Source organism: Camelina sativa, chromosome 14, assembly GCF_000633955.1.
Source record: "Camelina sativa cultivar DH55 chromosome 14, Cs, whole genome shotgun sequence".
Lineage (NCBI taxonomy): Eukaryota > Viridiplantae > Streptophyta > Magnoliopsida > Brassicales > Brassicaceae > Camelina > Camelina sativa.
In genome coordinates this window covers 27355395-27380406 of record NC_025698.1, presented here as the reverse complement: position 1 = coordinate 27380406, position 25012 = coordinate 27355395, and the positions used below count along the sequence as shown (strand labels likewise).

The window sequence follows — 25012 nt, the reverse complement described above, 5'->3', positions numbered from 1 at the left end:
ATAGATGAACCTGTGTCACTCACATGACTCGGAGGGATGTGTTTCCCACTAAGAAGATCCAAAAGAAACGTCCCAAAGCTGAAGACAACACTCTCTGGAATTAACGTACCTACCAATATATATATATACATCATTTGCCACAAAAAGGTGTAAAACTCTTTCAATGAACCTGTTAATTGCTTTAATATTTGCATAAGATATACTCATGATCCATTTGCTAAGTGAATCAAATATATGAAGTGCATAATTCATCAACTTAGAAGACAAGTTATGGATATATAACAGTGTTTTAATCTTGTAATTTTACATATGTGTGTTTGTGTGTGATCAGTTCGTATATATAGGAGTATCTATGATTCAATTTCACATCATCCATAACAAAGCATTCCTTTATTCTGTTCAAGCTCTCTCAAGAGCTCCTCTTCTTCTCCTTTTCTTCTTTCCATATTTTCATTATAGTTTGATTGATTATATATATGCTGTCTAGTAAGATTATATTAGGTTAATAAGAAGAGTAATCTAGAACAAAGACGTTACCACTTATAAGATATTCGGGCGGTGTATAAGCAAGATTCGTGCTGAAGTTTTTGCCATCTTTGCTATTTTTCATCCACCCATAACATGAAAGCCGAGGACTTCCGTTCTGCGTGACAACAACAAGAAAAGAAAGAAACTGTACTGTGAATAAAGTGTCAGGGTGGCCGAGTGGTCTAAGGCGCCAGACTCAAGTTCTGGTCCTCGTGAGAGGGCGTGGGTTCAAATCCCACTTCTGACAATTTGATTACTTTTTGTGGAATTATTTTAAAACAAAAAAAAAGAAAGAAAAAACTTAGAAATTTCTGACAAAACCATTAAACATATGCAATGGCGTTACCTCATCAAAGAGAACCCGACAAGTATTGAAATCATGGTACAATTTGTGTCCACTCTGTCTACAATATTCTAAACCTTCAGCTACGTAAAGTGCAACTCTCAATCGCATGGCCCACTCCATGGTTTGTTTCTCCCCTGTAATACGAGCAAAAGGGAAAAAAAAACTCAAGTACTTGTGGACCAAGTAAAGACCCTAACCACAAGAAGGTGTCATACAATGAAACAGATGTTTGTTGAGGGTGTCGTTGGGCATATACTCCGATACAAGCAACCTTTCATCTCCGTCACAACAATAACCTATCAAATTCACCAGTCTAACGTGCCTCAGTTTCCCGATAGCTCGAGCTTCTGCCTGCATAGAATTCGAATTGGTTCAACCAATTCGAATAAGGAATTCGAGATCGGAGAAAACATTCAAACACATACTTCGAATTGTTTGGGATCAGGCCATGTTGATTTGGAGAACTTTTTAACGGCAATAAGACGTACGTCTTTGTCGTTTTGAATGCAGCCTCGGTAAACAACGTTTGCTTCTTGATCAGAACCAACTGATACGACTGCGTTTTGGTTGAAATCGTTTGTGGCGTTACGAAGATCCGTTGCGGAGAACTCGGAGAAGTCGGGCACGTCGGAAAAATGCCATCCCCTGCCTTCGTTAATGTTAGGAGGATGACGGTGGCGATTACTACGCTTGGTTCCTTTCCCACGACGGCCGGAGATATCATTAGAGGTAAGTCTCTTGTCATGCAAGGACGATGGTTTCAAGAAAGACGATTGACAGCAACCCATGATCAGAGGGGCGACTCAAGTCGGCATCAACATTAACGTTCTTCTTGTTTTTTTTTTTCTTTTCTCTGGCGACGCTTTGACGTCACCGTCGTCGCCGAGAGGGAGAGAGAAAAAAGATTGGTCACTTTGGCATCTCCTCTTCTTTCGGGTTTCGCAACCTCTCTCAAAATTTTCTACGTTTGCATGCAAATGAATCGTTTGGTTTCAACAATATAAGGGTAGTTTTGTCATTCCATCTAACTGAATATTTCAATTTTCACAAGTTTCTCGCGCGATATTTTAGGATTAAGTTTGTTTAAAGAAAAGAACACGACTCAATTAGATCATTATCCAACGTTTTTATAATCTGTTAGTTTTTTTTGGGCCTCCTCCTACGAACATATATCTCTACTACTAATAAAGACATCAAAATTTCAAATATATATATAAGATTAATCTATCTTTTAGGAATAAAGACATCAAAACTTTGGTTATAACATGGCAGTTGTCAAAATTTTACTTTTGTTACCGACCACTACAATATATTTTAACAACCAAGGATCCACAAAAAAAAAAANAAAAAAAAAAAAAAAAAACAGCTGCTTTTCACAGAGATATGTCTAATTAAGCCTCAACCACACAAACTAAATTTATGTTTACATGGGAGTAAGTCTTACATTTCTCATCGGAGCCATCTAAAATCTCCATAGCCTGTTAAATTTATATTTTGACATAAATAACCAATCCCGAAACACTGATGAGATGATTCGAGTTGCTCTACTTTTCTTGAACTCTCTTCACCGATAAGCTAGCATCCAAATTGCATCAATTATTTTTGTATCCAATTGCGGATAAGAAAATGCTTATTAGATTTGTGGAAGCAGCATACATTCTAGAAAAATCTCGACAGTATTGTTTTCTTAAGTTTTTTTTGTTTTTCTTTTGCTCATAGTNAAAAAAAAAAAAAAAAAACAGCTGCTTTTCACAGAGATATGTCTAATTAAGCCTCAACCACACAAACTAAATTTATGTTTACATGGGAGTAAGTCTTACATTTCTCATCGGAGCCATCTAAAATCTCCATAGCCTGTTAAATTTATATTTTGACATAAAAGACCAATCCCGAAACACTGATGAGATGATTCGAGTTGCTCTAATTTTCTTCAACTCTCTTCACCGATAAGCTAGCATCCAAATTGCATCAATTATTTTTGTATCCAATTGCGGATAAGAAAATGCTTATTAGATTTGTGGAAGCAGCATACATTCTAGAAAAATCTCGACAGTATTGTTTTCTTAAGTTTTTTTTGTTTTTCTTTTGCTCATAGTGCCGGAAAAGTTATCTTCGAAAGAACTTAAAGCGAAAAAACTTTGATTACTAAGGGAGGGAGTTGTGCTCTAACGAATATTGACTCATAATTCAGCTTGGCTGACAATAAATAATAATGGACGTAGTTTTTTATTTTATTTTTCTTTTAATCGATGGACATATAAGGATATGAAAAAAATGTATTATGTTTATTGTTTAGTTTTGTTACTGATCAGTGTACTTTTAAAACTATATGTTCTTAGTTATCATTAGGTAAACTATGTGGTATAAAATATTTACAAACTTTGTAAGAAAAATATCACATGGTATTTGGTATTTAAATAATTAATTAATAGGTAGATGTTTTAGGAAACCATTACACCCCATTATGAAAAAGGTAAACATCAAACTCCAGATTATATATGTATGATCTTTGAGTATATTATAAATTAAGAGTTTATGATGTATATATATATCTTCTAGAGACGATTGAAAAAACTTTACACTGACGCATATGGTTTATTAGATGATGAGGATCATATCATGTAAAACTTAAGTACTAACTTATATTATTTTAAGAATGCCTTGGGACACAAGAAAAATTTAGAATCACAAAAAGAAAAAAGTAGAGATAAAATATTCAAGCAAAAGGCAGATTCCATTCGATATTTATTTAATTAGAAACATAACAATGTCTCAGTTATTTACATAAGATAATTTGAAGGAAAAATACCAAATACCAATAGTGAAAGGTTTCCACGTAACAATCCAGTTATTATTTTTGTTTACATAATCAGTTTCAAGAAAAAAATTAACGTTAACTTATCACTTATTAGTCTTGTTTTAAAAATCTCCGCCTAGCACCGATTACGCTCCGTAAAATCGCTAGACCCACCCTTTCCGCCTTCGATTAATGACTAATCCCTACCTAGCATCGATTATCTGATTATACCGTCTAATCCGATTAATTTCCGCTTAATTTTGTATATACCGATTATTTTTGGAGCCAAATATAAATCAAATATATATATATATATATATATTTTTGTTATTTAAACATTTAAATTAAGAGTTTATGATGTTTTACAATAAATAATGTACAAATTTTTAATTAAAATCATAATTTTTTTCTTAAAATTATGTTTTTATGTGTTTACTGTAGTTTTAAAAACAATACTATAGCTTTATATTTTATTTGATATTTTTCTTTTCACATAAACAGAATTATACATATATTTAGTACTACATATTTTTAATTTAATATTAATTCAATAAAATAACTCTAAAACTAGTCCCCGATTAATCCCCGTTTAATCTCCGATTTTTTTGCTAGGCGCTAGGCGCACCTTGACCGCCCGACTAGCGCCTAGCGATTTCTAAAACAGGACTTATTAGTATGGTTTTTCTGCGTATACGACCAATTGGCTGATCAAGTATTTCATTTCCAAGGAGAGCCTTTCCATTCTTCGTTTTGCAGCGTCGCGTCTCGCCTACCATTTGCATGTGCAATAGCCACTTCATCTGGTGGACCTTGTTGTGGATATATAGGCAGCTGGGTAATGTAGTAGCACTATTTCATTGGTGAGGTCTTTAATTTCATTTTCCTTCTCACACCTCATTGTACACTCCTCATTGCACATTGCACATTGCACAAGATTTCAAAAAAAGGAACAAAAAAAGTGTGAAACAATAAATTTGTGACGAACAAAAAGTTCTATGCATAGGAAGATCCCCATCTAAACATCTGAATCAATTATGAAAATGTGATTTTCATGTTTTTTTCTTCTAAATTACCGTTTTGGTTTAAATGTTATAGATTTACCATTTTTCAGGTTATAACTATACAATATAACATATGTTTTACTTGTTATGTTTGAGTTTAGTCAGTTATATTTATTCTTAAACATAAGCATGCTTTATAAAATATGTATTTTAGCAAAACAAAATAAAAAAATTTGTAAAATTTTGAGCGTTTAAATGGTAAATCTGTGAGAGTTGAGCGAATATAGCACATCCACAATATCTAAGTAAGAAAATAGCAAAATTCTTAATATAATCCCTAATTATAACTGAAAACAAGAAGCAATTCTATTTAAGACAAATTCCAATTTTCACATTTCTATTGGTAGGGTGATTGTGCTTTCATCTTATGGAATATTTGTTTAAAAAGTTTAATGGATTTGCTCTTTAAAAGAATTTAAATATTTTGTATAAACTTATATTGAACTTGCCATTTTTTTTATAACAAAGTATTGAACTTGCCACTTTTCACATTTTGTAACATCTCGAACCCAGTTTAGGGTGTGTGTCGATCGACATCACTAAATTGGTGGTCGTTTGGTTTATTTCAAAATTGCTCGGTTTAACTTGGTTTGGGTTTGGAGAGAAAAAATCCTAATTCTTTTAAAGGCTTGACAAGCCTCTTTTCTTTGTGGGAGTTTTGTTTGTCGCTTCTAGGAGAGAAAGAGAAAAAAGAGAGAAAGGTTGTGAGTTTGATCCTAAGAGCAAAGAGAGAGCTTTGAGGAGGGTTAAGAGAAAAAGAAGGGAGATCCATCATCTATATGTGTTTTGGAAGAGTCAAGGAGGCTTTCTCATGTCTGTTATCGAAGGTAAGTTGTGTTGTTTAGTGTTTAATCTACTAGGGAATCATTAGTTGTGAAGAATTAGGGTTTGTGGCGAAAAAGAGCTTGAAGGGAAGCTTTGGTCGTGGTTTTTGGGTTGGTGTCGACCGACACCACCATGGTGTCGTTCGACACCCCAACATTGCCACCACACGTCCATGGAAAACGTCCATGTTAACTTTCGGTTAATTCACAAACTAACCATTCATTCCACAAATCCAATGTTGAATGCAAATCTGATAGCATTACAAAGCTCCCCACCAAATTTCAGCCAAATTGAACTCTGTTTCATCCTCTAAACGTTTTCCCAAAGTAGCCATCTTGGATCAGTTCGCTCTGTCCGTACGTAAGGGTTGGTGTCGACCGAGACCATGTGTGGTTGCAATGTTGGGGTGTCGAACGACACTAAGGTGGTGTTGGTTGACACCAATATGTTGTTGAGTGTTTGGGTCATAAGAGAACAGCTGGGATTAGGTTTGGATGAGGAGAGATCGACGAAAGTGATGCTGTGGGTGTCGGTGTTGATCGAGACCATGTGTGTTGGATCGCAAGTGGTATGTCGGGTGACGATCGACACCAGGTGGAGGTGTCGATCGACACTGGCGGAGTTGATAGTGAATCGAACTATTCGTGGGGAAGTGTTGTCCGTGGCTGGACGAAATCAAATATTTCACCTCACCTCTCTTGTTACTTGGTCGCTAGAGGTGGTTGGTTTTGCGACTCAGTAACTAGATGTGGTTGGGTTTTATGTATTTATGAGAGATTTTTTATAAGAAGCAATTTATACGTTGGTTGTTTTGTTGGAATTATGGGGTTCCTGTGAGATTGTTTCTCTTAAATCATGTGTGAGTATTGAGAATGCGGGTGTGGCCGTCTCACATTTCTACAGGTTGAATCCTATGCACTTTATTGTATAAAGGATTAACTAAAACTACTGCAGCAAATAAATACTTTTATTGAAATGCTCTTGAATCAGTTATAAGAAAAAGACATTTTTAGTGGCATCCGTAGATTTTTTTCATTTTTCTAAAATATTTTTGAATTTGCCATTTTCTTATATCTAAACAATTTTATATATTATATTTGGCTTGATTTGGTTCCAATTTTTTCTCAGGGTATAGTACTTTATATTAATTATATGTATTATATGAAAAAAAAATACTCAAATGCTTAGTTTTTGAAGTAACAAAAATGGCAATTCTAAAATATATTAAACAAAATGGCAGATCCAAAAAATGGTTAGCCAAAAATGGAATTTTGAACAATATTTTGAAAGAAATGTAACTATTGATATGTTAAAAATATTTATAAAAATTTATGTGAATTATGGAAGTCCCATTCCCCAATGGTTCGAGTTCTAGATAATATGATTTATAATAATTATACAGATTAATATAGACAATTTGAAAGATCACTTCATTGATGCACAATTAGATCTGTTCGCCTTGATTCTAAGTATTTTCCATTAGAAGCATGATGAAGAAAGTCTATATAGTTCTCTTTGTAATAAATAATAAATTTAGATATTTAAAAAATATGAGAACTTGCCACTTTTCACATTTGTGCATTGTCTTATAAAGGAATTTAGCAAGCAACTGTTTCATTGATACGCTCATTTTAAAAGTTAAAAGAATTTGTAACTTGCTACATGTCACACATTCAGTTAATTAACTAATTTTATTTTATAAGTAAGTTATCCTAATCTCTTTTCTATGTATTAGTGGTTATAAATACACTGATCGACCATGGTTCAAATGCCAAAGATATGGTGTCTATTTTGTTTTTTGTTTTTTGGCCTACTACATACAAAAGCGAGCATTGAGAAGAAAGACAACTGTAAAATCTAACCATACTTCATTAGAAAAAAAAAAAAAACATCTAACCATATAGGAGCCAACAGCCAAGAGAATTAAACTTGTTTAATTTATCGGTTTGTATATATACCCTGGAGTGTGGATTTAATCGACAAATTTTTGTTGACACATCTGTTGAGATATGTTTTTGTCACAAAGAGAGATAAGAGCATGTCCAACGGTAATTTCTATTAGTGGTAAAAATTAAGAAACGTTTTCTTTTCAAAACCATGAGAATCGTTTCTTTGACATATGGCAGTTTATGATAAATTAACCTTTTTTTACAAATTTATTATTTAAATATTTAATAATATCAAAAGAAAATAGCTAAAATACATTATTTTGAGAAACGATGAGAGTTGGTAAGCGATGCAGATGGTCTAACGTCAAATAGTTGATAAAAATTTCCACCAAAACCCAACATTTATTTTTTTTTATTTTTTTTTGACAGCAACCCAACATTTATTTATAAAGTTCACAAAACAATTAAACTTATTTATTTTATTATTTCAGATTAAGGTGTCAATGTCATAATTCTATTTTTCGGATGACTGTACTTTATTTTATGAATTATAAAAGATTTGTCTTAAAAGTTTCACTGATTTGCTCTTTTTTTTTTTTTTTATTGTTTGCCAACAGCTATTGAACTTGCCACTTTTCACATTTCTGTAGGTTCAATGACATGTACTTTTTGTATAAGGGATTTAGCAAGTAAAAAAGTTTTATTGATTCTCTTTTTAAAATTTTCTAAGTTTTAATATAGATTTGTAGGAATTTGACACTAATCACATTTCTTACTAGCTAGTTAAGTGACATGTGTTATATTTTTAAAAAAATATTTCAATTTAAAAGTAATATAATCACTGAAAAAACTCCTTCTCTAATTTAAAAGCAAATTATAAGAATTAATATAAGAATTAATATCATGATTTCTTTCCTCTTTTTTAGCATTTAAGAAAGTAAAAAATAATGGTAAAAACAAAGAGATAACTGAACATTGATAATTTAATCATGACCAAGATTTACATTGATGATCAAGAACACTATAAAAGAAACACAACTATATGTCTTAGGGTTGTCTATGCAAATAGAGTGTAAAATGGCGAACGAAAGCTTTTCACTAATTGATAATGGCAGCAAAATTAACCAGGAAAGCATGGAGAATAAGATTCAGACAATCAGCGAGTTTCCAGATAAAGTGTTGTTAAAGATATTATCTTTGCTTCCTAGTAAAGATGTCGTAGCCACAAGTGTCTTGTAAAAACGGTGGAGATCTCTTTGGAAGGATGTGAAGACATTCAGGTATGATGATGATGCCATAAGAAGTAGTTACTGGAAGTTTGCACAATTTATTAACAGAAGATCAAGCGTAGAAAGCATGCATCTTAAGATGAAACCAGTTTGTATCAATAAAGACATAAGACCTTTGTTTAACATGGCAGTTGCTCGCTCTTTGAGAGAGCTGAGAATTGAGATGATTTGTAGTTCCTTTGAGTTGCCCAAAAACTTTTACAACATTTCACAACTTGAAACTGTTATACTCGAGAATCTAAGTTTGGTGGATGTTCCACCTGAACCTGATGTATATATGCCATGCCTCAAACGTCTCCACCTTTTATCGGTCAAGTTCTCAGGAGACGAATCTGTGAAAAGGCTTCTAAGCAAATGCCCAATTCTTGAAGATTTGGTTGTGAAACGAAGCTCCCTTACCAATGTTATGATGTTTACGATCGATGTGCGTACGCTGAGGATTTTATCTATCGATAATACGTCAGGTAAATCACGGCCTAAAGGTGTTCATAGATTTGTGATAAATACCCCTTCTTTGAGGTACTTTAGGATTAGGGACAGCTTCAGCAACTATTTACTGTTTGAAAACATGCCTCGGCTGGTCAAGGCAAGTGTCAACGTTGTTTTCGACAACCCTTACAAGTTTCTAGGATCTCTTTCATCAACCCAATATCTCTCTTTGTGCTCTGTCACTTCATATGTAAGAACTTTTATTTTATTGTTTGTCAAAATTCTTAACATGTTTTACTGCAATGTGGGTGTCATCATCACCCGTACTCATGTGTTGCTTCAATTTGTAGACTGCATATCAACCTACTTGCTCTTCCTTCTACAATCTTGACCATCTAGAGCTATGTTTATGTTCTGCTGAGCAATGGAATCTACTTACTCGTATACTCAATAATGCTCCTAGACTTCGACTTCTCCAGCTCAAACTGGTATGTGGATCCTCCTTCAAATACACGTTATTATGGGCCTAAGACTGAAAATTTATATTTCTATCTTCTAGTATCAAAAGCACTGTGTCAAGGACACGATAAACCCGGTGTTGAACAAACCAAATTTTGTTCCTCAAAGTTTATCTTCTCATCTGGAGATCTTTGAATGGAGACAATACAATGGCACACAACAAGAGAGGGAAGCTGCAAAATACATTCTAGCAAACGCGAATCATCTAAAGAAGGCCACATTCTACTCAGAATCTGTAGAGAAGCATGTGATGTTGAAAGAGTTAGAATGTGTGACTAGAAGTTCAAAGGCATGTCAGCTTGCGTTTGAGTAAACCAATGGTTGGGTTGTTGATATTTGGAGAACGTTGTTTTCAACGTATTTCCTAGTACTCCTAGTAATTTATTCCTTAAATCTATATATTTCTTATTGTTATTGAGTCGGGTTCTTTGTCTATTTATGTGTTTCATTTATTATAAAAATAAAAATATTCTATGTTTTTCTGTTTATTTATTTACTCAAAACACTGAAACTCAACAACACCCATGAAAGTTCAGCGCATCGTAGACCTTAAGGTAATTTTGGTATTCTGAATCCATTTTCATACTTGATCACTCTCAAACTCAAAACCGTAGAATCAACACTATGATTACCAACCTCAACTTAGAAATTGTCGTTTAAAGTTTGATAGTTTATCATATATACGAACTTTGATTTGTTCACAAAACGTTTTAACATCATCTTTCGTTAGCTATAAACTGTTTGCTCATCTATGTTCACACATGCATAGTTTGCTTTGTATTGTTATGTAAAAGTCTCAATAGGGACACATCAATATATGAATCAAATAAAGAAAAAGGTAGAAAAAGAAACAAATCATGCAATGAAGAGTTTCTTCAAGGGACGGGCGATGAACTTCTTATAACTAGTGGTTGCTGCTATGAACTCAACGACTACAGCCAGGTAACTGTTAGTGATTTCCAAAGGCTATGAAGGTTGAATTGAATCTGGTTGTGGCATTTCTGCTGCGACCGAAGACTATGCGATTTGTGGCGCATGCTTATTGAAATAATCAAGTATACTCTGCTGATCGGCTTTCGTAAGACCCAGCAACATGAAATACGTTACAATCTCTTTGAGGACCCTGTACTGTTTTGGCTGAAGACGATTCTCCAAACAGTGAAGAGCATGTCACTGGAGAAGGACGGTAGCTTGAGAGTGATCAAGTATAAAAATGGATACAGAATGCCAAAATTACCTTAAGGTCTAAGATGCGCTGAAGCTTCATGGGTGTTCCTTTTGGAAACAGTGTACTATGTCTATATGTCTCGGCCACTGACCTACAGTAGGATAATATAAGTTTTCGGTGAGCAGAGAGAGAGAGAGGCAGGAAAAGTAAAATTGTCTCGATGGTCTCAGGCGAAAACCTTTAGGACTGCTTCAACTCTGCTCATTTGACGCTTCACGAATTCAGAATAGCTCGCAACACTTACAGTCTGAAATGCCATTTCCAAAACTAAAACAAATTAACTGGCTTTTGATTTATAGAGTTATCATAAATGTTTATAATACCAATGCTTCATGACTAACAACATAGGCAATGTTTAATCTTAAATACAGAGTGTTCAACAGAGGCCCTGATACATAAACTGGAACAGATGATCTAACCTGTCTATCAAGAGGTGGAACTTTTAGAAGAAAAGTCTCCAAGGCTTGCGTATCAAGCAACTTCTATGAAACCATAAGACAGAGAAACATAAGGACTCATAAACATAACATGGGAGAGGGATCTCAAGCACACAGGCTAACCTGCTGAGCTCCAGTTTCTGATATTTTCTTGCATCTTAAAATATTAGCACGGAAACGTAGTCCAAGGGATGATGCCAACTGCACAATTTTTTTAAGAAAAAGGTGATCATCTGTGATTGGCAATAGCTTTGGGACATAGCAATTCAAATCTTAGTAGAGTAATCAAGTGGGAAGCCTCTACCACACATTTTCTATAAAAAAAATAAACAAGGATTTGGTCCAGGCTCATGGTTGATCCTAATTGTGTATACGGCATCAAGTAACAATCATTGGAGTATAAAGATATTCAAATATACTATATAATTACCTTGTCCAGGAAGAATTGGAAGTGGACTGGAGTGAGAAGTTTCCAAACGACAGGAACGCTGTTGTTAAGGATTGTATATATTCCATTTACGTACCTACAAGAAGGTGCATATTGCAAAGCTGTTGGTTGTCTATTGGTTCTACCAGCATCCAAAAAAATACAAGCTTAAAAAACCCAGTTAGATCTTACTCAGAATGGTCACCCACACTCTCAAGTGTGCCCCATAAACATGTGTCATCTCTTGCATTTCTGTGTCAAGTTTAGTTTCCAGTCCATGGACTAGTGTCACCAATGTTTTCGTTATGATGGACGGAAATTTATCCTGCACAATACCATAGCTTATGAAAAATCCAAAATAAATAACATATCTGGAAAAATTGGAACTCCTTTATGTCAATCGTACCTGGACCTCTGACATGTCTACACCGTCTGCATACTGCGGGTCAATAATTGTTGAGACTTCTTCTGCCAAGTCACCGGACTGCAAAAAACAATTTAATATTCTTGTGATGAGCCAAGGTTTTGTTCCATTAATTAATATCAAGGTTCATTACATTGTTTGATACAAAACCAGTACATAGTATCTCTGACAATGTACAACATGAGTATTACAAACAATAAGAAAGTTGCTAACTGCAGGCCTTCAATGGACAGAGATCATTGTTTAAAATGCAGTAGAGTAAGATCACATGACAACAGCATAGAGAATGTAACTAGACCCATGAAACTTGATGTGACGATCATCAATATCACAATTGGTCGCTCTACAACAGACTGGCTTAAAATAAGATTAACACCATATGATACAACTCCAACTAACAACAAGTAAGGCCACACATACAAATGTGTAAAAAGTCAAATAAGCTTACTGTTTTACGCCAATACTCAGCAGAATTAACTATCTAACATATCACCCTTTCATCTGTCCCCGAAACCTGCATAGGGAAAAAAAAAACTTAACAACATCAAAAAGCACACATGTGAAACAGAAACCAGGGAGCTATGCAAAGCACATTTGTCTGTTTAGGAGTGCCTCCTTTGGAAAGTTTAGAAAATAGCTTCGTAGCATAGACTTGTAGAACTCGTTCAAAGACCTCCAAAGAGAAAAGCCTTTTATTAAAAGAAACTCAATAATCTCTATCTAAGCTATTATGTTCTAATTTGAAACCGTGACCTAGCATATTAAATTGGTCTGCATACATCACTAAAAGAACACGAGTTTATGACTTTCCCTTGTAGGAAACTGGATCAAACTGTTAAGGATACATAATATCATGTCATTACTATTACGATATCTTCTTCCCTTGTACATCACCTTCCATATCTGTTAGACCTAGAGGCTATCTCTCGTACTGTATATATATGTACTCTTGTAATCAATCTTTAGATATACAATAACATTCTCAACTTACATGGTATCAGAGCCATCGATACCCTAATTCATTTTTCTTGCAGCCGCCTCCCTCTTTGTTCTTTCTCCGATCTCTAATCTCCTCTCTTTTCTGCTCCTTATCTCTATCTCGTCGTCTTTTTCTTTTTCTGCCATGGCTGCCGCTGCAGAAGCTGTTGACACCACTCAAGGCCTTCTCAAAATCAACATAATGAACATAACCAAGCTTACCTCTACCAACTATATGACCTGGAGTCTCCAAGTCCATTCCCTCCTTGACGGATACGAGCTCGCTGGCTATGTTGACGGATCCTCTGTTCCACCAGATCAGATGCTCACCAACACCGACCCACCAACACCAAACCCGGCGTACAACACGTGGAAAAGACAAGATAAACTCATCTACAGTGGCCTTCTGGGTACTCTCTCTCCGACTTTGCAACCGCTTCTGTCCAAAACCAAATCCTCTGCAGACATGTGGAAAACGATCTCCACGACCTATGCCAACCCTAGCTGGGGACATATTCAGCAGCTCCGCCTACAACTCAAGCAAGCTTCCAAAGGTGAAAAATCTATTGATGATTACATGCAGTCTCTCACCACTCGATTTGATCAATTGTCTCTTCTTGGCAAACCTCTTGCGCATGAAGAACAACTTGAGTTCATCTTTGGTAGTCTCCCTGAAGACTACAAATCAGTTATTGACCAAGTGGAAGGTCGCGAAACACCACCGTCTATTCTCGAAGTTCATGAAAAGCTCATCAACAAGGAAGCCAAGCTCATGGCCGTAGCCCACTCCACCACTACGGGACCAACTTCTGCTCATGTTGCCACTACTCGTCCTGGTAACTCTGGCAAACAATTTCCTCGCCACAACCAGCACTGGAACAACAACAAACCAAACTCACGACAGGACACCCGCATGACACGAGGCTACCAAGGTAAGTGTCAAATTTGTAGTGTGTTCAGCCACAATGCAAGACGTTGTTTGCAGCTCCAACAACCGCGCCAATATGGAACTCAAAGTGGCCTGCTACCATCTCTGTTTCGTCCTTGGCAACCTCGTGCCAACCTAGCACTTGGTCAACCCCAGCCGACGACTCCATCGCTGCTCGACAGTGGTGCCACCCATCATATGACCAGCGACCTCGGCAATCTTTCTCTCCATCAACCATATCACGACAATGACTCTGTTCTCATTGGTGATGGTTCGGGTATTCCAATTACTCACACTGGTTCACTATCCCTATCCTCTCTCTCTAAACCATTATCCCTTACCAATGTCCTATGTGTTCCTAACATTCATAAAAATCTCATTTATGTTTACCGTCTTTGTAACTCTAATGAGGTCTCTGTTGAATTTTTCCCTGCTTACTTTCAGGTGAAGGATCTGATCTCGGAGGTCCCATTACTCCAAGGGAAAACTAGAGGGGAGCTTTACGAATGGCCGGTGTCTTCCTCCATCATCCAATCCTTCTTTGCGTCCCCATCATCGTCCCACCCTTCTTTACAAGACTGGCACTCCCGCTTAGGCCATCTTTCCTACTATATTCTTAAAACAGTTGTTTCCACTTTTTCTCTTCCTCATTTACAATCAGATGCACAGTCTATGTTGTGCAATGATTGTGCTATCAATAAAAGCCACAAGCTCCCTTTCTCTCAAACCTCCATTGTTTCAACTCAACCACTCAAAATTATTTTCTCAGACGTATGGACTCTCCTATTCTTTCTATCGACAACTTCAAATATTATCTTGTCCTAGTAGATCACTATACCCGTTATACCTAGATCTATCCCCTAAAAACAAAATCTCAGGTTCGAGACACCTTCATCACCTTCAAAGCTTTTGTTGAAAACCGATTCAAAAAACGCATTGGTACCTTCTATACGAACAACGACGGAGAATTCATTGCTCTCAAGTCATACATGTCTAGTGTCGGGATCAATCATCTCACCACTCCACCTCACACTCCTGAACACAATGGAATATCTGAAAGAAAACATCGTCACATAGTGGAAACCGGTCTATCTTTTCTGACACACGCTGGAATGCCTACCAAGTATTGGACTTATGCCTTCGCAGCTGCGGTATATCTCATCAATCGCCTCCCAACACCAGTCCTAAACATGGAGAATCCGTTACAGAAGCTGTTTGGCACAGTCCCAAATTACACAAAACTTCGTGTATTTGGGTGTCTATGCTTCCCCTGGCTGCGTCCCTACACCAACAACAAATTAGAGAATCGGTCAACACCGTGTGTTTTCTTGGGTTACTCTCGCACTCAAAGCGCATATCTATGTCTCCAACCTACCTCTGGTCGGATCTATGTCTCCCGTCACGTCCGATTTGATGAAAAGAGCTTCATCTTTCGAAGTCCTAGCTCTCCAATCGCACCCACCACTGAATCACCATCTGACTTCTTTCCGCAACCTGCTGCCGTCGTTATTCCGTCAAATGCTCTTCCCCACCCGACATAGCCCCAGTCCGCACCGCCATCACCTCCAATGCCACCACCATCGCCACTCGTAACGCCGCCTCTTCCCGACCCCTGAGATCGGAGTTTCGCCGGACAGTACCCATGGAGATTGAGAACAGAGATCGTGGTAGTGTTGCAACAGATGGACCCTCACACACATCCCAAGCCCAACAACCAGCCCAACTAAAACAATACACTCGCCGTAATACCACTAAACCTCCTCAAGCCCATCATCCTTCCTCACAGCCCAATACCAATCCACCATCAACAAACCCAAATCCACAACCTCTTATTCCACCAAACTCGAGTTCATCTCCGCAAATCCTAACTAATCCTCAACCTCAACCGCAACCCGCTCCTGATAATCATCACCCGATGAAAACACGCCGGAAAAACAATATCACAAAACCATCTACCAAACTCAACCTCTCTGTTGCACTTTCCAAACACATTCCACCAGAACCCACAACCGTGAACCAGGCACTCAAAGACAAGAAATGGAGAGGAGCAATGTCGACGGAGATTGATGCCTTTGCTAAAAATCAAACTCTTGAACTTGTCCCTCGACAACCCCACTTTAATGTGGTTGGTTGTAAATGGTTGTATAAAAATAAGTTTCTTCCTAATGGTTCTCTTGGCAGGTTCAAAGCGAGGCTCGTTGCTAAAGGCTACTCACAACAACTTGGACGTGATTATACAGAGACGTTCAGCCCATTCATCAAATCAAATACGATTCGCCTTGTTTTAGATGTTGCTTTCTCCAAGGCGTGGCCGCTTAAGCAGCTTGATGTGAACAACGCCTTCCTCCAAGGTACCCTTGATGAAGAATTTTATATGGAACAGCCTCCCGGGTTCGTAAACACTGACTTTCCCACTCATGTCTGCCGTCTACGGAAAGCTATTTATGGTCTCAAACAGGCACCTAGGGCGTGGTACAATGAGCTTAAAACTTACTTGGTCGGTCTTGGCTTTGTCATTTCCCTGGCGGATACATCTCTCTTTGTGCTACAGAATGGAAAGGATTATCTTTACCTCCTTGTTTACGTTGATGATATCTTAGTCACAGGAAGCAGTGGAGCTGACACCACTCAGATTCTCAATCTATTGGCTGATCGATTCTCTGTCAAGGATCCTGAAGACCTCAACTATTTTCTTGGTCTAGAAGCACACCGCACATCAAAGGGACTTCATCTTTCTCAGCGGAAGTACATTGTCGACTTGCTTCATCAATACAATATGACCGATGCAAATGCTGTCACTACACCAATGGCCTCATCTCCGAAGCTAACACTCACCACTGGAACACCACTTTCTGATCCAATGATATATCGCAAGCTGGTTGGAAGTCTCCAATATCTTGCCTTCACTCGCCTTGACATTGCATTTGCCGTCAATCGGCTCTCACAATTTATGCATCAGCCTACCGATGTTCATTGGCTGGCCGCAAAATGGATCCTTCGGTATCTCGCTGGCACTCCAACATACGGCATTTTCTTCTCAGCTACAACACCTCTCTCTTTACATGCTTACTCTGACGCTGACTGGGCTGGGAACTCACATGACTATGTGTCTACCAATGCCTACATAGTCTATCTTGGTTGCAATCCCATTTCATGGTCTGCTAAGAAACAGAATGGTGTGGCACGCTTCTCCACTGAAGCAGAATACAGGGCCGTGGCAAACACGGCATCGGAACTAAGGTGGATTTGTAGTCTCCTCACTGAACTCGGCATAACAAACACAGCTCCACCGGTAATATATTGCGACAATGTTGGAGCCACATTTCTGTGTGCTAATCCTGTCTTCCACTCCAGAATGAAGCATATTGCTATCGACTATCACTTCATACGGGGTCAGGTCCAAAATGACAGTCTTCGTGTGGCTCATGTACATACCGCAGATCAGCTTGCAGATGCATTAACAAAGCCCTTATCTCGGCAACGGTTTCTTCACTTACGCTCCAAGATAGGAGTGACCTCAGCCCCTCCATCTTGAGGGGGATGTTAAGGATATATAATATCATGTCATTACTATTACGATATCTTCTTCCCTTGTACATCACCTTCCATATCTGTTAGACCTAGAGGTTATCTCTCGTACTGTATATATATGTACTCTTGTAATCAATCTTAAGATATACAATAACATTCTCAACTTACACAAAAAAACACGGTTTCTCCAAACATGAACTTCTAATGTTCCTTTAACAAAGCCAGTTCTTAAAAATGCATGTCTAATTCGCAATAGGAGTCTATGATATAAATAGAAAGTCCCTTTTGGTGGGCATACAAGAAATGTACCTTGAATAAACTGAGAGTCCATGTGATGACTATCCATGTGGTGTGTTCTTTGATTCTAATGTTGTGTATGTGATTGATCTGAGAACTCAGAAAGTGGTGACAAAAGGACCTCGTCATAAGAGTCTTTATATGTTGGAGGATAAGGAGTTTGTGGCTCTCTTCTCAAATCGACAGTGTTGGGCTACTGATATGGTGTGGCATCAACATCTAGGACACACATAAACTTCCAAGTTCTTCAGAATCTAAGGAACAACAAGGCAATAACAATCAATAAGAGCAGCACATCTCATGTTTGTGGACCTTGTCAAATGGGAAAGAGTTGTCAATTACCGTTTTTTAGTTCTGAGTTTCATGCAAAGGAACCCATTGATCGAATGCATTGTGATCTTTGGGGACCCTCTCAAGTTGTATCTTTTCAAGGCTTCAAATATCATGCAGTTTTTGTTGATAATTTCTCCCGTTACTCTTGGCTAATTCCCTTAAAAAGAAGTCTGATTTCAATGATGTGTTCCTGGTCTTTCAAAAAAAAGTTGAAACTCAGTTTGCCAAGAAAATAAAAGTGTTTCAGATTGATGGAGGAGGTGAGTTCATGAGTACGAGATTTCGGAAGCATTTGCATGATCATGGTATTAAACATCGCCTGTCATGTTCGTCTATTCCACAACAAAACAGTATTTGAGAGAGAAAACACAGACATCATACTGAATTGGGGCTATCAATGATGTTTCAAAGTGAAACTCCACTTCGTTACTGGGTTGAAGCTTTTTGTTCTGAAAAATTAATCAGTAATATAATTCCTTCATCATCTCTAGACCAGAAAATTCCAGCAGAGGTGTTATACAACAAGTCACTGGACTACTCTTTTCTCAGGATCTTTGGTTTGGCCTACTATCCTTGTTTGAGACCTTACACGCAACACAAAATTGAGTCACGGTCTCTTTAGTGTGTCTTCCTTGGGTACCATCCACAGTTTAAAGGTTATTGATGCCTTTATCCACCGACTGGTTGGGTCTATATTTCTCTTCATGTGATCTTTGATGAGCAGTGTTTTCCTTTTGAGCATCACTACAAGCATTTATCTACACAACACAAAAGTGGTTTGTTACAAGCTTGGCAGCAGGGTGAGAATTCATCTGTAATTCCTCATTTACTTCCATCAATTCCATCTCGAGTGGTTGAGTATCCTGAAGCAAGTCAAATGGGGTCAGATGTGTCACAACAACAAGAATCTCAACTCAATTTTGCATCTCTCTCTGCTCCAAATACAACATATACTGTTATAGCTGCATCAACAACATAGACAGAAGATGTTATTGCAGCAGAGGTTCCTAATGATGATTCAAGAGGCCATTCGATGACTACTCGGTCTAAACATGGGATTCGTAAACCAAACTCTTGGTATGCTCTTGTTGCAAGTAAGACCATACCGTCATTACCAAAGACAGTAGTTGAGGCTTTGGCTCATTCGGGTTGGCGACAAGCTATGATAGAGGAGCTCGATTCCATTTACAAGAATCACACTTGGATCTTGACTCCTGCTGCCGCTGAGATGAATATCCTTGGCTGCAGATGGTGTTCACTGTAAAGCTAAACGTTGATGGCTCTAAAAACAAGCTTAAAGCAAGACTAGTTGCCAAAGGGTATGATCAATAAGAGGGTGTGGATTTTACAGAAACGTGTAGTCCTGTGGTTCGAACATCTACCATTCGTATATTTCTAGCAGTTGCTACTTCCAAAAACTAGAGCATTTCTCAGTTAGATGTAAAAAATGCCTTCTTGCATGGTGATTTACAAGAAGAAGTTTTCATTATTCAACCTTGAGGCTTTGAGGATGTTGCGAAGCCAAATAATGTGTGCTCCTTGAAGAAAGCCCTCTACAGATTGAAACAAGCTCCCAGAGCTTGGTTTGATAAGTTCAACAATTTTCTCATTGAATATGGTTTTGTGTGCAGCAAAGCAGATCCATCACTCTTTGTTTATCATCATAATGGTGATAATATGGTCTTTTTGCTATATGTGGATGATATCTTACTAACCGGTTCCAACTCTGCTCTTTTCAAGTCTCTAATTGCAGAGCTGAATACAAAATTTGCTATGAAGGACTTGGGAAATATTCACTACTTCTTGGGGATCCAAGCTCAGATATTCTCAAGTGGACTGTTTCTTAGTCAAGCTAAGTATACAGAGGATATTCTTCATCATGCTAGTATGTCCAACTGCAATCATGTTCATACACCTCTACCTCTCCGTCTGGATCAAGTGTTTAAAGATAAGCGTCTCTTCTCTGAGCGAAGCTACTTCTGAAGTCTTGCAGGTAAACTTCAGTACCTGACAATCACGCGACCAGATATACAGTTTGCAGTAAACTTCATCTGCCAGCGTATGCATGCTCCAACACAATCAGATTTTAATCTCTTGAAGAGAATCCTGCGATGTATAAGAGGGACGACAAAGATGGGTTTACATATGCATTGGAATAGTGACCTGTGTTGGTTTCCTACAGTGACGACCTACCATTGGTTTCATACAGCGACAGTGACTATGCAGGTTGTCTAGACACATGACGGTCGACAACAGGTTTTTGCTTGTTGCTTGGTTCAAATCTAATCTCCTGGTTTGCAAAATGGCAGCCTCCAGTCTCAAGATCATCAACAGAAGCTGAATACTGAGCACTTGCAGCTGTTGCATCAGAGTTAACATGGATATCTTTTGTGCTTTGAGACTCGGGAATTGTTCAAACTAAGCCAGAAATCCTCCGATGCATGTGACAATCTCTTGGCAGTTTATCTCTTTGCCAATCCAGTCTTCCACAATCGATCAAAGCATATTGAAGTCGACTATCATTATGTTCGTGAGAGATTTGCCCTTGGTTTTCTTGAAGTTCAACATGTTCCAGCTGCCTTACAACTTGCAAACATCTTAACAAAGTCTCTTCCTTGACAAGCCTTCCAACAGCTTCGCTACAAACTGAATGTTGCGCTGCCTCCCACCATCAGTTTGCGGGGGATGAGAGTCTACAACAACAAGTCCAGGACAAAAGTGTTTTGGGCTCAGGCCTAAAAATGACAAGCCCATTACCAAAACAGGGTCCAGCAGTACAACAAACTTGTCTCTCCTTGCAACAAGTCGACAAAGTGGAAAAGCAGAGGAAGGTGACGACGAAGGTGACAAAAACACCAGCTGGACAAGGTGGTTGAAGTTGTACTATCAAGCCGTTATGATTCTCTCTTATCATTATAGGAGGTGTAGATGTTCGACACTTGTCATGAGATTAGTAAGGTGGTCAAAGAACCTAGAATGTTTAAGAGCTCACTCTGTATTTGTAAACTTAAAGAAATAATACAGTAAAACTTCAGTCCTCAAACCCTTCTTTGTTTATTCTCAGGACCGTGACTAACATTCGTTCAAGAAGTAGTTAACAAAACAAAAGGCTATAACTGCTTTCTCTGATGTTTAAAGATAGTACTAATGAAAGACGACCCACCTCCGTATAATTCATTTGAGCTACGCAAGTACTTAGTATTTGTGAACTGTCCAATATGTCCCAAGACGCCAAGATTATCAAACTAATCAATATCCAATGAATTTATCAGAGAGACAAATACATACATATAGTTGCTTCTTTGGAACAAGTATTGGATCTTAATGCTACAGGATTTGAAGATATTGTTGGACATCTTAAGACCTATGAAGAAAGAATTTATGGAGAAGAAGACGAACCACAAGAGAGACAAGAAGAACAAAACAAGCTGATGTATGCTAACAATGATGGACAAAACAATTACTCAAACTGAGATGAATACAATGGAAACTACAAAGTAAGAGGAAGAGGAGGCAGCTGGTTCTCTCGAAGCATAGGCCACGGATGTTACGGAGGAAGAGATGCCTCGCAGATCACATTTTTTAGGTGTGATAAAATTGGTCATTATGCGAGTAGTTGTCCAGATCGTCTTCTAAAGTTGCAAGAAGCACAAGAAACAGAGAAAAAAGACAGAGATAGCGGATGAACTTATGATGCATGAGGTGGTGTTTCTTAATGAAAAACGTTGTGTACCAAGCAAATTTGAAACAAACATTGATGGAGAGGACGTTTGGTACCTTGACAATGGAGCTAGCAATCATATGACTGGAGACAGAAGATATTTTGACACCCGTGACACAACAATTACTGGAAAACTAAGGTTTGGAGATGATTCACGCATTGATATTAGAGGAAAAGGGACTATTGCGTTCATTGACCTCTATGGGAAACCAAGGAAGATGACATATGTATACTACATTCCTGGTTTTAAAAGCAATATTGTTAGTCTCGGTCAAGCTATAGAGGAAGGATCTGATATCAGACTAAAAGATGGTCACTTGACCATGAAGGACCATGATGGAAAGCTCCTTGCCAAAGTCGATATATCAGCTAATAGGTTGTACCAGGTTCGCATGGGTTTGAAAGACAACACCTGTCTTTATTTTTCGGATGCAAGCAAGCCAAACAGGTGGCACGCTAGGATGGGACATGTGAATTTCGACACTCTAAACTCCATGATACAGAGAAAACTAGTCCATGGAGCTCCGAATGAAACTCTTGAGAAGATGATCTGCATCTCATGTTTACTTGGTAAACAAACTAGACATGTTTTTCCGCAGGCAACCACATATAGAGCAACGAAGAAACTTGAACTTATACATGGTGATCTATGTGGACCGATTACACTAACTACAAGCGTTGGAAACCGATATGTTTCTGTTCTCATAGATGATTTCTCAAGCAACATGTGGACAATTCTATTGAAAGAGAAGGATAAGCTTTTCAAAATTTCATAAACTTTAAATCGATGGTAGAGAAGGAATCAGATAAAAATATACAAACCTTGAGAACAGACAGAGGAGGAGAATTTGTGTCATTTGAGTTCAATAGTTTTTGTGAAGAACATGGCATAAGAAGACATCTCACAGCACCTTATACTCCACAACAGAATGGAGTAGTGGAGAGACGAAACAGAATGTTGATGGAGATGGCGAGAAGCATTTTAAACCACATGTATATGCCTAATTTTATGTGGGGAGAAGCAGTTAAACACTCAACTTACTTGTTAAATAGAGTGGTGACTCGAGCTCTTAAGGATATGACTCCATATGAGATGTTTTGAGACAAGAAATCAAGTATAGACCATATCCGGGTTTTTGGTTGTATTGGGTATGCAAAGGTGGACAGTCATCATCTTAAGAAGCTAGACGACAGAACACGGATCCTAGTTCATCTAGGAACAGAACCAGGCTCTAAAGCCTATCGATTGCTTGATCCGCAGATAAAGAAGATCGTTGTGAGCAGAGATGTTATCTTCTATGAATCAAAGGGATAGAATTGGAATGTTGAGAATAGCATGAGAGATGGTAATGGTGGTTTTGAGTTTATGTTTGCTGTGTTTAGTAATAATGGATTTCAAGAAGACGAAGAAGGTTTCGCGAGCAAACAAAGTCTTGATATTGGAGAAGAATTAGAAGTTACAGGAAATAACGAAGTGGAGAATGCAAAGGTCAATGAATCTGATGGTGTGAGACAAACGGATACATCTCCAATAGCTTTAAGGAGATCACAAAGAGAGAAACATATGCCAAAATACTTAGAGGACTATGTTTTACTTGCTGAAGAAGAAGGTGAGATGCTATTGTTAAGTCTAAACAACGAACCAAGAAACTTTGGTGAAGCAAAGGAGTCGAAAGAATGGGTACATTCTTGTAAGGAGGAAGTTGGATCAATTGAGAAGCTAAAGACTTGGGACCTTGTTGATTTACCAGTTGGAGCAAAGCCAATTGGGCTCAAATGAGTCTTTAAACTTAAAAGAAATTCGGATGGAAGCATCAACAAACACAAATCAAGACTTGTTGCAAAGGGTTATTTGCAACAGTACGATGTGGACTTTGAAAAAGTTTTTGCTCCAGTGGCAAGGATTGAGACAATAAGGCTTCTTATTGATATTGTAGATGCACATGGTTGGGAAATCCATCATCTCGACGTCAAAATTGCGTTTCTTCATGGAGAACTAAAAGAAACAGTGTATGTCTCGCAACCAGAAGGATTCGAGAAGACGGGAAGAGAAGAAAAGTTTACAGACTTAACAAAGCTCTCTATGGATTACGACAATCACCACGAGCCTCGAACAACAATTTGAATAAAATTCTCTTAGACTTGAGCTTCTTTAAGTGCACCAAGGAACCGTCTATGTATTGAAAGGAGGTTGGAAGAAATTTGTTGATCGTTGGTGTTTGTGTCGATGACCTTTTTGTGACAGGACAAGCTTGGATGTTATTAACAATTTCAAGAAGGAGATGGGATCAAAGTTTGAGATGAGTGACCTTGGAAGAATGACTTATTACATAGGAATTGAAGTTGTTCAGCATCAAGGAGGGATAACACTAAATCAAGCACGCGATGCTCAGAAAATTCTCGAAGAAGCAAAGATGGATAAGTGTAATCCGGTACACACACCCATGGAGCTTGGTTTAAAACTCTCAAAAGCATGAGAGAGAGATTGGCGCAACGGTGTACAAAAAACATGTAGGATGTCTTCGTTATCTGCTTCACACAAGACCAAACTTGTCTTATTGTGTAGGAATTCTGAGTAGGTACATGCAAAGTCCAAGAGAATCTCACGGTGCAGCGATGAAGTAGTGTCTAAGGTACTTAAGGGGAACTACAACACTTGGTCTAGAGTTTGGTAGAACAAAGATACCAAAGCTTATAGGATATAGCGATAGTAGTCATGTCGATGAAGATGATGGCAAGAGTACCTCTGGACACATCTTTTATCTAGGAGCAAGTCTGATTTCTTGGTGTTTACAAAAACAGGATGTTGTAGCTTTGTCTTCGTGTGAGGCCGAGTTTATGGTCGGAACAGAGGGTACGAAACAAGTCATTTGGTTGTAAGAGCTGCTTTGTGAAATCACTGGAGCTCCAAGCGAAATAGTCACAATACGTATCGACAACAGGTCTGCAATTGTTTTGACGAAAAATCCTATGTTTCATGGCCGGAGCAAACACATACTACATAGGCGATATCATTTTATTAGAG

At 37.9% G+C, this 25012-nt stretch overlaps 1 protein-coding gene, 1 non-coding gene and 1 pseudogene across 2 annotated transcripts in view; 2 read left to right on the top strand and 1 right to left on the bottom strand.

Annotated features, from left to right (window-relative positions):
* Positions 1-1810, bottom strand: part of LOC104744040 (probable serine/threonine-protein kinase At4g35230) — a 6155-nt gene extending 4345 nt beyond the window's left edge. Inside the window, exons 1-4 of the mRNA XM_019235604.1 lie at positions 1090-1810; positions 875-1008; positions 538-643; positions 11-109 (exon numbers count right to left, since the gene is read on the bottom strand). Coding sequence (XP_019091149.1) covers positions 11-109; positions 538-643; positions 875-1008; positions 1090-1231 — 481 coding nt within the window. The 5' untranslated portion in view covers positions 1232-1810. The remainder of the gene's footprint in view (positions 1-10; positions 110-537; positions 644-874; positions 1009-1089) is intronic.
* On the top strand, positions 692-775 carry TRNAL-CAA. The gene has a single exon. It is a non-coding gene; the product is annotated as a tRNA-Leu (tRNA).
* On the top strand, positions 8524-9992 carry LOC104742618 (annotated as a pseudogene).